Here is a 15133-nt window from a genome sequence, read left to right as displayed (position 1 = left end):
TTCAACTATATTTATTTTCCTTGCTACAATCATGAAATTTCAGGCAACAAATGAGGGGGAACTGCTCAGAATGAACTGGGTAGTATAAGGATTTTGTACTCCCTGTGTATGTAAAAATAAACCACAAAACTTAAAAAAAAATCCACTTTTTTAGTCAGCATACACATTCTTTTATTTAATATGCTGGCTGCTGTGATGGAGAATCCCACCCAGGGATGTTCAGAAGTGATACTTCAGGTCAAACACTTGACTGCTAGAAGTGGAGCAATATAGCAGAAACACTCCTCTGTTTTTGAGCGGAGAACTCTGTGAGGAAATTGTTTCAATTATTTTGAATCCACAATGCCTCTTTCCCTTGCAAATCTTTAATTTTACACATAAAAGTGTGTGAAATCTTTAAAGTGGAGTTAAATGGAGCTCTTTCCTCCTGGAAATTCCACTCTCTCACCCGTAAACAAAACTGTCTGCTGGACAGAGTGCTCTTGCTTTTAAAGTGGGAAGAATTAAGTTTTTCTGGAGCCTTCTGTGGGCAAACTCAATGCCAGATTAAAGAAGGTGTGCTGTGACCCTCTGATGGAATCATTCTTTCATGTATATGGTGCCCACTACACTCAGAGGGGCAGTAAAATCTCGGGAGGTGAGTAGTCCAATTTGAGTAGTCCTACTGAAAGTTATGCATAGAAAACTGCTTTACAAAATGGTAAGAAAATGCATAAATCTTGCTTCCATATAAATCTCTTGCTAGGTTCAAAATATTAATTGTAATGCTTCATGCAATGAAAAAGTTCTTTCGCAAATTTAATATTTAAAATTTAAGTTAGTTTTATGTTTACCAACCTGGAGAAATAGTTCTGTGGTGAATGCTTTATGCCATCAAGCTTCTTCACAATTTAACTCCTAATATTAAAATAAATATAAAAATAAGAAAGGCAAATGGTTTAATGCTTGCATTAAAGGAAAAGTGCTGGCTTTTCTTGTGTTGAGCATGAGTTGGAAGAGGATTTTTTAAAATGTGTTTTTCTCAAAACACGCAAGTTTGAGAACTGCAGGAGATAGCTAACCCTTCCTGATAGCCTTATACATAAAACAGTATTAAATAGTATTTATAAGTAGGACTTCTCTCTCCCCAGAGATGTCATACAGTCTTGCTAAGACAAGTTTTATGTGACACCACTAAATTTCATTAAAAACCTCAAAAACACAAAATGAGAGTTATCTCAAAGAAGCTGATAGTCTAGCTTCTTCTCTGTGCTAAATTTAGAATGATTTGACATTGTATATTCAAAAGTTAATATTTTTGTAATTAATATAATCTTGAATGTTTTTCTGGAGTTAGCCATAACTGGCTCATTAGGCAAACTGCTCTACAGTCCAGCTGTTCTTGCCATCAGAAAATGTGTTCTTATTAGCAAATTGGATGTATCCTTTTATTGTAATTTTATCCTTCATTTTATTAGTAGTATCCAAAATAAATAGTGCCATTTAATATTATGAAAATATTTGCTCTCTTATTGTATTACTCTTGAAATGTTTACACAGTGTTAAGCCACGTATTCATCTCATTTCAGTGTAGTTAGATTGCCCATTAAGCATAGTATTAACAAGAGCAAATTCATCTGCTTAGGATGTGTTAACGTCTCCAAAGCAGGAGTTCCCCATTTCTGCCTATTTTCAGCTTAGTGGTGGTATCATATTTAAACAGCTGCAAAGTTAGTTTAGCTTGGATAAATTTTAAAGGGAATTGGGTGGAAAAAAAGGAGAGGAACCTATTTCAAAGTTGTTTTGACTTAATGACTACTTTAATTCAATTGTTTTTACAGACAATAAACAGGACTGAAGAATGTCGGTCTGAAATCTTTGCCTTGAATGGAGACACTTCACTGAACAAGAAGTTGGCTTCCAGTTTGCACAGGCGTCAAATGAATGCTTTTTTTTTCTATCTTTTCCAACGAAAACAAAACAGTGTTTTTATGTGCTGTGCAAATGGTTCCGTCATGTAGTCTGACAGTTTTATTTTTGCTATAATTTTTTTTTAACTAAAGCAAAAACACAGAGGAAAAACGCTGGGTTGACATTTCATCTGGACGAACATTTGAATTCAGAATTTACCTGGAGGTGTAGCTAGATTTTTTTTTTTTTTAACAGAAAAACTGATGATGTCAAGAGGGAGCAAGTTGAGATGAAAACCAATTGTCTTCCTCAAAAATTAAGCTACTCTTTTTCTCTCATTTTATTTTTCTTCTTGTTTTAAATCTAGAGTGGGTTTTTTGTTTTTTGGGTTTTTTGGGTTTTTTTTTTAAAGAAATGTTTAGGTAAGGTTTATCTTGAATCTTAATTGCCTTAATTTTAAGGATGTCAAAAGCTCTCAAGGCAAGCTGTCAACGTCTTGTTAGAAAACCTGAGAATGAATTGAAACTGCTCACACCGGTGCTGGTGCAGAAGTTTAATAGACTGAGTTTTTGGGGTGAACAAAAAATAAACTGTACAGTTTAAAAGAAAATGATTTTCTTCTTTTGAAGAAAAGTTGATGATAAAGGAACTGTGGCAACTGAAAGGATTGGAAAAATGCTGGGACTTTTATGAACTTTGTCTTAAGTGTTGACAGAAAAATTCTAGAAGGCTAAAGCATTTTACAGTAAAGTTATTGAATTGAGAAAAAAACTTGCTGCATTATAGAAAATGCAGGGTTTTTTTTCTTGCAGAATGCAGATTTTTTTATTTACAAAGCGTGATCGCTAGCAAAAGCATTAGTGCTTTTTATCTGCAGTCTTTTTTATGAGCTTTAAGAAGTTTTTAGTCTGCTTTGCTTGTCACATTGCAAAAACCTAGCTTAAGAGCATTAAAAAAAACTTAAGTAGATAGGAGCTTATGGTCAAAAAAGTGCAAAAAAAGCAATAGATAGAAGAAATTGTTGACAATTTCTGTAGTCTTTCCTAGTTGTGAACAAATGCAGCCTATGGATGGCCTATTTTATACCAAAGATGAAGTGACACCCTAACGCAGTCCAGAAGATAGAGTTTTTTTTCTTTTTTTATCTTTATTTGACCTACATGGCCGGACCAGTTCTTACTTTCTTGTTTGTTTAAACTATCTTCCACTGGTGTTTTACATACTGCATATGTTTATAGTGGAAATTTCAGAATAGTTGGTACTGGAAGCTTGTTGATGGTGTGCTTTGGAGAACATCACAAAGCAAAGGGGAGTGGGTTACCAACCAACCTATCCAGATGGGCTTTAATTTTGATGAGTTTTTCTGTTAAATTGCCTGATCTTTGGTATTTCTATTGAAACAACAGTCTTCCTTCTGAATTCCAACATACCGCAGATTCATTTCTTCACCTCAGTCTTTGTCATCGTCCAGCATGCATAGCCACCTTAATTCTGCGTTTGTTTTTCAGTGAGGCATTTGAATTGCCAGTTAGATGTGACAGAAAGCAACCTTGATCTTTGTTCTCATTTTAGCTCTCCTGCACAAGCAGAAATGTTGAAAATTACTTAGGATAGCATTGTCATGCAGGCGGGAAGTTAAAAAGTATTCTTCACTGCTATGATTTCTGTTGTCTTAATATGTTGGCTGACAATCACTGATTAGGCAAAAAGACACTAACTAAATTGAATCCACTGAAACCCTTTTTAGGAGTGACAGTTATTTTCCACAGAAAAATCCTGATCATGATCTTTACTTTTTCCAAACACACAAACAAACACAAAAGGCGAGAAGCAAGTCAAAAGATGATTTTTTTTTTCCTTAAGGAGGCAGAAGAGAAGCAGCATTTAAATATATACTTACATACATATATATCTATATATAAAAATTAAACCAAACACCTTTAAACTTTCCTCCACCCGAAGAGAGAGGAAGCTTCATCACATTTATTGTGGTGCATTAGAGACAGGGTATTCATTAAAAATAAATAAATTAAAACATATATATATATTGGATCAATCTGATTCAGCCACCCAATTCTAAAAAGAGATCTGTGTTTCCCTAACCTGACTTTTAGAGGGAAAAAAAACACAACTATTTTTTTAAATTGATAAAACAGGATCATATTTTTTAACATGGGGTAGGGGGAGGGGGTTTCCCAAGTAAATGGCTGCTAGATATGCAAGGTATAAAAGAAAGAAGTGGGGGTTCAAGTGGTTATTCACTGTAGGAAGAGGCCTGATTTTCAGAAGTGGTAAAACTGCTGCTTTTTCCAAAGTAGTTGTTGATATCCATCACTTCTGAAAAACAGACGATGCCAAAGTAAAAGAACAACATCCACAACATGCTTTTAATTTAGAATAAGATTTCTTTTTCTTTCTGTTTCACATGCTGTCTCTTTACTCATTGCTTTTTGAGAGTGGCACTTAATTTTGTCCTTGGATAAAGGTTCCCTCTTTCTTTGGAGGGCATATGGGGGAAAAAATCAATCTAGCCTTATTTTCTTCCTTTCTACACACACTCTCTTTCTGTCTCTCTCTGAATTCTTTGTACAAATAGAGATAACCCCAGGCACAATTCACTTAAATATGAAATAAACACATTTTGTTTCTGTGTTAGTTCTAATGTGACACAAAAAGTCTCATTTACTATCAACAATGAGGCTACAAGGTAGCTACCATGTGGCTGATGAATATGCTGAGGTACCTTCTTGTTTCTCTTCAGAACTCTGCTGCTTTATTTATACATTCAGAAACATTTTTGTTATTTTTTTCAGCAAATAAAATTAAACAATCTCAATGTTTTTTATTAAGCCAGACAGGAAACATGATATCATGATGCCTGTCACTTTAAAGTGTTTCAAGTGCATTCTGTTTTAGAATTGTTCAATTTTTTTTTGCCATGCTATGTTTAATAGTGTTTAAAATCAAAAGAAACAAAGCAAAGAAATAGAGGAAGAAGATGAAGAAGAAGAAAGAAAATGGATCCCTTAAATACAATTGATGATCTTACTGATTTCAAAAAACAATGAACTGGTACTTGAAAGTGTATGAATTATAAACAATATGAGCCTTGAGTATAAGCAGTCATATATCATAAGGTAAGAAAAAGCTTATTTGGAACATACAAAATGCTCAGAAAGCAGGAACTTATCTGTAAAAAAATTAAGATGAGAAAAATGAGAACAGTTGAAGTGCAGCACACTTGCTGCATGGGTGTTGTCATAAGACAGGGATACTTGGTGGCTTCTGAAATCTAAAACTGGTTTTATGTTCTGGCTGATAAGATTTTTTTGAAGTTTTTTATTATTATTTGTTTGATTTTTTTTTCCTTTTTTGAAGACCTGAATTTATAAAGTCAATATCTATGTCTTGCCAATTTAGCTTTAAATATCAGGAGGGTTCCTGAAAGGTTGCAGAAACAACTCTAGAAGTCTAAGGCAATGGTGCTTGGCCCAGCGGTCTAGAAGTAAAATCAAATCCATAAGCTGAACTGCATATGTACTTTCCATCACACCTGAATTCTTGTAAATAGTCAAATCTGGATGTTCAGGCTTGGTATTTTTGTTTTTACCTTAAAGGATAAATACAGGAGGGGTGTCAGAAAAATATGAATTATGGCTACAAAATTTTGAATACCTGGGCTCGTCACTTAACAGCTGAGAAAAAAAATGGATACTGAACTGAAAAGTGGAACTGAAGAGAGAATAATGCATTGTACTAGCAGGTGCTGACCAGAGTGTAGATCAGGGCACTGAAAAAGTCTCGCTGTTCCCAGTGAGATTGCTGAGGGAATCTCTTCCTATCTGGCTCTACTGCTGGTTTTGTAAGCACTTTTCACCTGTGACAGTCAGGCCTCAAATTGTGAATGTCCTCCTAATGCCTTCCAGTGAAACAGACTCTTGAAATGTCTCTAGCTTGTGCTTACTTGTATAGTTCTGTTTACCAAAAGACTGCCTTGGTTGTGTTGGTCAAGAAATCCAGCGTAATGCAGAATGAGGCATATTTAAGAGCAATTGCATTGCATTGTGTTATCTTCTGCTGTGGATGCATGCCCAACTGTGGAAGATAAAAGCTGGTGATTAGGGAAGTGAGGGCTTAAACTTTCAATGGGCAATGGGCTTAAGCATTCAAATGGATTTTTACACAAGTAAAAAGCAAATGAAGGGTATTATTTATGTATGTATGTGTACCAAAACTCAGCAAATTTGAGGAAGCCTGCATTGTAATAAAGTTTATTTTTAATATGTCATAGTATTTGGATCTATATTATGTTGCTTATGGTACTGAAAGATGAGACTGATACTAAGTGTTTAACAAATTGCCTTGCTTCATAATTTTAAGCTTGATGGTGCTCCTCATGCCACTTCATTTTAATGCTGAGGTTGACATGAGTGAAACAGGTTTAGGCAGACTCGCTGAACTCTACCTATAGTAAGAGTCATGCTGAAGAGTGATAATGTGCTTAAAGTAATGAATCAATCCATTTTTAGTGATGAGACCAAATGTGTTAGTTGAAGATAGTCATGTTTGATACAGACATGGTCAACATTTCCTTTCAAAACTTTATTTAACATGAAATTGGTCCTGATATAAAAGAAGTGCCCTAGGGTAAGGGATTTTACCAGTCCTTCTAGGTAGGCCATGTGAACCAAGAAAACCAGTCACGGTGTGATGGAAATGCAACAGAAAACAACAAAAACATGCTGACGTGGTATATTAGTCTTTTCTGTTCAATGACGTTTGTCTCTAATAATGATGATTCCTTTCATTTCTAATATGCATACACACAGTCATGTGTGCACACTTTCTCAGAAGGAAGGACAAGTGAGCAGCAGACTTCTCCTCTCCTTCAGTGGAGCAGATTTCTAGAATCTCAGCAAGCAACAAAGATACAGTGTAAGGAGAGTTATTTTCCGCTCAAAGAAGCACCAACTTTCTATGTTGCTCCTGTCACTCAAATAGACTAGAATGCTGTATGTACCCCAGAGATTTATTCATCTTTGTGCCTCAAAGCAGGCAGAAGAGACCCTTTCTTGTCCCCTTTATCAATATGTTCTTTGTTAAAATTAAACGGAAAACTATGAGAGAAAAGCTGTCAAAAAATCAGTTTTGGTTTTGCTTTCCATGATGAGAAAAAAATCTTGCTTTTGTTTCAGTTCTTCTGGATTTAATTCCCCACCAGTGACAGTTGAGTTCTTTCAACCTTAATAAAAATGTGTAATGAAGTGAAAAATGTCAAAGTATGACAGGTTCACAGATCCATTTTTCCTTGTAGGGCTAAATCCCGCAAGGTATAAGCACCTTCCAAGATCCGGATCATTGTACTTAAGAAACTATCTGCCAGACATTAATTCTCTGCCTTTAAGTGTCTTTCTCTTGGATAATAATTTTATGAATTTGGTGGAATTTACAGTCAGTTATATTTTTAAAAGCCCAAAAATCCAGCCTAGAGAAGAGAACATGATGTTTATGTAACTAAAGTATTATTAAATATGCTGTATTCCAAAGTGGAAGAAAATTCTGCTATCTTTTGGAGGCAAAACAATTGTATGTAAAACCAGGAAGCATACAGAAATCATATAGGAACTTTTAATTGTTTTCCTATTTAAAAGAGAATGAACAGATTCTGTCTGTAAGAAAAATCAAAGCAGTTTTGAAGGTAGATGAACTTCCTATCAAGAAAACATGCATCACACAAATGGGACAGAGGTTCTTTAAAGCCCTTACAGACCTCACTGTAGCCAAAATGTAGAATACAGAACCTCTGTGATACATCAAATTATGAATCTTATTTATATGGGCATCTGTGTACTGATGTTTCAGAATGTCTTTGAAAGATCTGTACTGCTATGATTTTTTTTTTTTTGATGTTTTCCATTTGTACCACAATCCTAATAGCTGCCATCTTCCCACTCCTGGGGCTTTCTGTAGATCAGTGGATGTTAGGTTTAAACTTCTGTTTTCTTTGATGAAGCTTTCAATAAAAAAATAAAGAAAGAAAAGAGCTGGGTGACTCTGTGTTCTTGTGGAACCTTCCTGCAGAGGTTTCCCGAGGCCGTGGCACTTGTGCTGAGCACAGAGGGAACAGAAAAGATTTTCAGCAAAGTCTGCTTCATCCACATCTCCACCAAAGGGCATTAAAGAATTGGAGAGACAGGATGGCTCCACTGCCCTGTCAACAGCACAATCACCCACGCATTAGAAGGTGAAATAAAGTAGAAAGTTTCTCTCATGCTAAGACTGAGTGTTTAATACTAATGGGTATCTACTGTCTTTGGGTTCCAGCTTTGCTCACCAGCTGGAAGAATTTGTTTCTGAGGCTTATTTTAAAGAGTGACTTCAGTCCAAAAGTTGCTACATAGAAGACAGAATACCATTATTCACAGAATAAGGACAGCCTAGGCAATGTAGTGCAAGCCATGCTTCATCTTGAAAGGGAACTGGAAAGTAAAATGCCTCCTCAGCCGCATCTCACAGGGAATGAGAAAAGCTATTTGACGCACTTCCCCATGGTTGCTTCAGCCAGTGACACTTGTGTGTTGTTTCTGCCCACGAGGACAGTTTGTGATGAAGGCGAGGGTGGGCAGGAAGTTTCCAGTAATTCTCCCCAGCCAAGTGCTTTATTCAAAAGCTGGAAATCACTGAGTGCTTCTCTTTTCCCAGCCTACTAGGATCACGGCTGTCTCCTTCAGCACTTCTTGTGTTTTGTGGGCTTGTCTGTACACTTTCCTTTTCATTCTTTCTGTCCAATGAAATATCCTTGGGAGAGGTTATCACTCCCTTCTGCCTAATCAGGGAAACCCAAAGAAATCTTTGGAAGATGGAGGAATGGGAGGAGGAAGGCGGTCAAGGGTTTTTTTTAACTGTGCCTATGCTGAAATGCCCATTGCTGCTGGTCATGATGAGGGTGAGAGAAGAAGAAAGGCAGGAAGCAGAAGCTACAGCCTGCCCGTCGCTCTGACTGGTACCTGAAGACACTGGGGAGAGTGGTGGAAAGAGGGACACTTCGTCCATGCCAATGTGGGTGGTGCCAATGTGGTTTATATCTGATGCTCTGGCATTCAGGTTCAAATTTGTCACTTCTAAGACTGCTCCATTTCCAAGATCATTCCACTTCAGATTCTACTAACAAAGGTATCACTAACAACTATGGCACTAGTGTTTTTGGTTTTGTTTCTTAGAAGTAGGCTGTGTGCATATGGAACCAGGCTAAGGGGCTTTTGCGTCATCTTCCACAGAAGTGCAGGTAAGAAAGCCTTCTTGTCTCATCCTCCTGATCCCTACCACCATTCTCAAAAAAAAAAAAAGTTAATTGGGAAATGATATGATTGTCTTTATCACTAAGTCTATCTATACTAAGCAAATAAAATAACAAGGAAAATGGTAATATGTAATGTATGTTGCTGCCAGAGGCAGACAGTTGATGTTTATCAGTAGTCGGCATCTGCAATAAAAGTCCATGATTTCCATGAGGAAAAAGCCATATGTTCTGCTTGTCACCCCCTGAGAGTTCAGGTGGAGAAAAAAAAAAAACAAAACAACAGTTGCACTTTTGCACGTGCTGCAGAATAAACTGAGAATACTTCCACCCTCACCGTATTTAAATACATTTTGTTTATATTTGTATTATTTCCGGTGACCAGGGATTACAAATGTAGAGCAAGGTCCCATGCTGCTAATGATCAGCAAACACAGAAGTGAAGGTTCAGGACCAGATGAGACTGCCGCTATCAAAGTGGCAAACCAAGATACAAACCTAAGTGTATGCCTGACTGTCGGTAAACTTGCTGTCACACTTCTCTGGGTTCCTTGCCCCATTTTTGTCAGTCTTCAAGAAAAGACTGTATGCTATTAAAAAGCCTCCATATGACTTAGCAGAGCACAAGCCACAGTGATAGCTGATGTCTGGCAGAAGCAGTCCTGAGGCTGCACTCAACACAGGATGATTTGGCCAGGCAGATAGAAGCCTGCCTGCCTGGTGGGTAACATGCTGCCCAGCACATGAAGACAGGCAGGCTGCAGCAGGCTGCTTGCAGGCAGTCACGTTGATGGGAAGCAGGCAGGAGACACAGCTCTTAGAGCCGTTCCAGAGCCTGCCAATTCAGAGAAATACAGGCACAGCAAGCAGGGTTTGTGTTCCTATGTCACGATGTTTCTGAAAAAATCCCACTTTTTGGGAAAGATGCTGTTACCAAACCAATTCTCTCCTTTAAAAAATTGTGGGTACAAACCCCTGACAAAAGCATACTCACTTTTACTGGTTTATCTTGCACTGGTACCTCACTGAACTGACTTGGAGGGGCATAAATAAGGACTAAATATCTACTAGTTATGTGCACCACTTTAAATGGAGGAATTGAAAGCTGATTTAGTTAAAATGATGCAGCTGTTTTTTAAAGTTGAGCAGGCATGGGTTTATAATGTGGCTAACTGAGGCCTTAAGCTCTGCTGTATAGAAATACTGCTGAAAAATAGAAATGTTTGAAGAAGCATGATTTACACCTATTACTTATTTCACTGTTTGTTACCAGACAATATATTCCCTATCTTGTGTGATATGTAGTCATTGACACACTAAACGCTGCCAACAGAAAAGTGGGTAGGCTCCTTGAATGTCATTCCTGTGGGATCTAATCCCAATTTTTTCATTCAGAAATCATTTCCTCCTTATTAAAAGCTGTGTTACGCCACACAGCAGGCCAACAGGATACTCTCTTCCTCAGGTAGAACAACTTCTGCCCAGTGCCTGTCTCATATGAAATATTTTATTGTGTAACTCCAGCTCCAGCTCTGCCTCTCTTTCCGTACATGATCTGGTTATTTTCTAGTTAATCTTGGTGACATGAGAAAGAGATGCTCAGCCACCATTAACTCCCTTTTTAGTATGGATGAGGAGGTAGAAGTGGAGGAATAGACAGTTCTCATCAGTTTATACCAAGACAGAACAATCATTAGCTGGAGAAAAGCAAGAAAAGGGTTTTTTTTTTTGTTTGGAGGAAGGTAAAGCAATAAAGAACACGGAGTTCTTTAAAACCTCCCTCACTCTCTTTCTCTTACATGGTATATGTGCACATCCATCCAATGGAATTAAAATTGCATATATGGTTTCTCAGATGCAGTATGTGGCCACTGGCATACTAAACATATGCATGTCTCCCTGTTCCTAGCCATTCAGACACTCACCTGAGCCTTAACGCTCATTGCACAGTGAACAGAATCGAACATGCCATCTGGAGAAGTGCAGCTCTGATCCAATGCTTCCTTTCTCAGTTTGTGCTGCAAGTTCCTGCAGTGAATACTCATCTTCTTAACGAGCACCCTGACGGTCTGGCTTTCTTGCCTAACAGGTGAGTCTTCAAGAGGTCCACAAAGTTACCACTTTAAAAAAAGATTGTTTCTTTCTTTGCAGTTTCTTTGTTTCTCATCTGTGTCTCTTAGGTATTATGTCCTATGCATGCTTCCAAATGAGCAAATAAATATTTGTTAGCGTAACACCCAGAGGCCCCAGTCTCCACTGGGTATTGTGCAAACTCAGAAGAGAGACATGCTCTGCAAGGCTTATGAGGTGAAGGAAAAATGATCTGCTTAATCCATTAAGCAATTTATATTTCTGCTAGACCCTCAGGCACAGCTGAATACAGTGGGCTTCAGCATTACTGCTTACTTCTCACAGCAATAGTTGGCTGTAATGCAGAGTTTGAGGATTGCTTTCCAAAATCTATTTCCTTTTTCACATACTGGCTGTACGATGAGGGCTTTGGGATGTAAACAGCTGTTTGCAAATGACAGTTACTGGAGAATATCCAATCCCTTTTTTTCCAGGAATTGTCCAGACGAAACTTATGGGGTAATATCTACTGCTGTTGAGAAAAATATAGTTACCCATTAGTTTTAATTGGTGGAAATGCTGCCACCAAAATCATCTTGAGGTGCATGATTCACCCTGTGCAGACTAGTATGGCTTGGATGAGGTGCCTCTTCAGTCCAAAAAACCTCAAGCTGGAGGCCTGAATAAGCTTTAAATGGTGCTCAAGCCTTGAGCTTCCCTCTGAATACTGATGAATGTTATTCATAGCAACAGTTGAGATAGGATGCTCATGACAGGGTTGTCTCTACTACTCATGACACCAGGATTGTCTTTATAGAAGAGGGCCTCACCAAAACATAATCTAAATGTGAACCTGTTCCAGTTCTTTAAGGATTAATTCAGTCAGCCAGTCATAAAACTGTCCCCTCTTTGTCTTACTTCTGCACTGGAGGGTTTAGAGACTTTTTCTGCAACTCGCACATTTTCTCCTTGCTTTCCCTTTGAACAGAACCCCTTCAGTGCTCACCACATACTGGCAATACTGTCTCTATTCCTAAAGAGAAATCTGTCTCCCACACAGACTGGCGAGGGGCTCCTGAACAAAAAGGGATTCCCTCCACATCAAGGACTTCCCTGTGCTGCAGCAATTATCTTCCCATTTCTGCCAGCCCCAGCTGCATGAAACATGTTTATTAATGTAATATGTTTCAGTGCTTTTAGCCAGCCCCTCCTGACAGAAAGTACAAGAAAGCATGTCCCCTCTGTCCCTTCCCTGCCAAAAAAAAAAAAAAAAGGTGGTAGAAATTTCCTCCAGCTGTGGTGACCCAGGATCAGGGAATTGCAAAAGAAAAACCCTCTGCTCTTCAGCTAAATTCTTGTTTATTTTATTATAACCTCTTCCTCCTCCCAATCCACTTTCATCTCATTTATCTGCTCCATCCACACAGTGCATCCAGTCTCGTATGCTGAGTGAGAGCATTCTGAGGTGGTTTCTGCTGCTTGCCTGTACAGCACCAAGCAGAAACCTCCATCAAGGACCCAAGGTATGACTGCCAAGCTATAACCACACTGGATTCTCTGCTGGGACTTCTTTGGTTACTTTTTCCCTAATCATATTATTTTTTTATTAGGCTTGGAAAGAATACTCATTAAAAAAAATAGGGATCTGAGCATCAAATCTCACTGTGGTAATGTAGAGTGTTTACCTGACAGAACCAGTTAGTCTGCTGGGTAGGACTACTAAAGGCTGTAGCTAGTAGGAGAAGAAAGGGGAAAAAATAGACTTCCTGGAAAGAAGAGGCAGGAAATGACCTTCCCCAACTCATAAAAGAGAAACTTTCTGGGCTCGTGAGGCTCTGCCCCATTTTGTCTCACCTTGGAGGCAGGTATAGTTTAGTAAAGTAAAGAAAGACTGAGCATGGGCTACCCTGGTGAGTGAATTAGCAAATAGTTTTGATTAATTTTACACACAGATGAAAGGGAAAGGACTGAAGGAGGATGGATGGGTAAGGTGTGTGCAGGAAGTGAGGGAACAAGGCAACTTGAATGTCAGATAGCAGGACATCAACAGCTGGCCAAAAGAAATGTCTCTTCCCCAGTGTGGCCCGGACAGGCACTCACTTTACTAGTATGATGTACTCAGAAACACAGGATCATACATTTTCTGGAAGGATTACTTTCCCCTGTAGTGATACCTGCAGTGATTCAAAATAAATAATTTACTAAATAAAGCCCCAAATCTTTCCTCCTTCAAATACTCCTCTCCTGCCTCCCCTAAGCACACGCAGTCAGACATTTCAGCAGCACAGCCATACCTGACTACAGACATTAGTAGAAATACAGGCAGAGAGACTTTTGTAGCCCTGAGTGTTTCAGACTTGTTTCTCTTGACTTGCTCAGTATCATTCATATTTTAGTTAGCTGATTTGCTTTTCCAAGAAAACCCACATAGGAGGTAAGTTGGTTTAAAATAATAAAGCTAAAAAAATAGTTAAACTGAATTACTGAAGTGGGTAAGGTAGAACTGTGCCCTGAAATAGCTTATTTCCTAAATTAAAAAAGAAGAAGAACAAAAGGGAACCTACACTCTTTAAAAGATTCACATTTACATAGTAAGATTTTTTCAGACTAAGTTAATGACCAGATGCAGGAAAGATGGTTACTTTTTGTGCTCTGCAAAGTTCTGATTGATTTTGCCCATTTATAAAATGTCTTTTGTAAAACGCATTGTGCTGTGTATATCAACATATACATCTATATAAACGCACCCACGATAATTTTATGAGATAAGGATTCTATGGAGCATTATCCTTAATCTTCTTTAAACCACATCCCAGATCTTCAGTTATTTTTGGAACTCAAGTGTCTTCTCTGCTACATATGTTGTAGCATTACAAATGTCCTTCAGAAATCCTTCCTCTGGTCCCTGGAGAGCAGTCACAGTGCCTGGTACTGTGTGGTGGGGGCAGGGTCCCAGAGCTTATGCCTGTGAGATGGAAGGTATAACTGGAGACCTGGCCAAATTTCAAATGCTGATCTGACCTACTGAACCTTCTGGGCCTGAAACTTTATAAAGCTATCTTTCTAAAAACTGAGATTGCTGCAAAAAATGTCATCAGCTCCTCTTTGAAATCAGTAGGTCTCTTTCCTCAGAGCTTGAACAAAAAAGCAAATGGTACAACCAACAACCTGTTTCTTTCTTCCTGCAAAACCTTCAGTCATAAAAGCTGCTTGGTAGCAAGACACAGCTGTAAATTATGCTGATAATTTGATCTACCCTACTATGTGCCAAAGGGAACTTGGGCTCTCATTTGAAATGGCTGCAGGATAGATGTCATTTGGCACAGCAGCCACAGCAGACAGGTGCGATCTATGGAGAATAAAAAGTACACAAAATCAAGCCTCTAGAGAGGAAAGATGAATCCCTGTGCAGAGGTCAGAGAAAAACCTAAATATTACTGAAGTTCAACCTTCTTCCTCAGTACGGAAATCTTTTCACCACAGCAAGCAACAAGGCAACATCTTGGGTCTCTCCCATAATGTTACTGGCGAAGCCCCTGATCCTCCTTCCTTTGCAATAGACTTTATCGTTCCTTTTGTCTGCACAGTAGCACCCTACAGCAACATCACCACTTCCACCAAATGCAGGTCTATTTAAAATACTTGGTGTACCTCTAGGTATCGAGCACCATCACTGTAAACTCAAGACTTAATAGTTGGGACTGTGCTAACAGAGCTTGGTCTAAAGAGGCACGAGTCCATCCATGGCAGCTGACTGCTCTAGTAAAACTCTCCTGGGCTCATGAAATAACTGACATGAAAGTGATGTTTTGAGCAAGGAACAGAACTCATTTTTCAATTGACATTAAAGAGGAAATCATTTTGGTGTCAGCTGAT

General features: G+C 38.4%; 1 protein-coding gene across 7 annotated transcripts in view; it reads left to right on the top strand.

The window, feature by feature from the left end:
* The window catches only part of RBMS3 (RNA binding motif single stranded interacting protein 3), a 722481-nt gene extending 714546 nt beyond the window's left edge, over positions 1–7935 (top strand). For all 7 annotated transcript variants that reach the window (XM_067291474.1, XM_067291473.1, XM_067291476.1 and 4 more), the window contains one exon: positions 1821–7935. In XM_067291474.1, coding sequence (XP_067147575.1) covers positions 1821–1827 — 7 coding nt within the window. In that variant the 3' untranslated portion in view covers positions 1828–7935. The remainder of the gene's footprint in view (positions 1–1820) is intronic.
* Positions 7936–15133: the final 7198 nt, after the last annotated feature.

The sequence above is a fragment of the Apteryx mantelli genome, chromosome 2 (genome assembly GCF_036417845.1).
Source record: "Apteryx mantelli isolate bAptMan1 chromosome 2, bAptMan1.hap1, whole genome shotgun sequence".
Taxonomy (NCBI): domain Eukaryota; kingdom Metazoa; phylum Chordata; class Aves; order Apterygiformes; family Apterygidae; genus Apteryx; species Apteryx mantelli.
The sequence above is the reverse complement of the archived record's forward strand: the minus strand, read 5'-3'. Positions and strand labels throughout refer to the sequence as shown.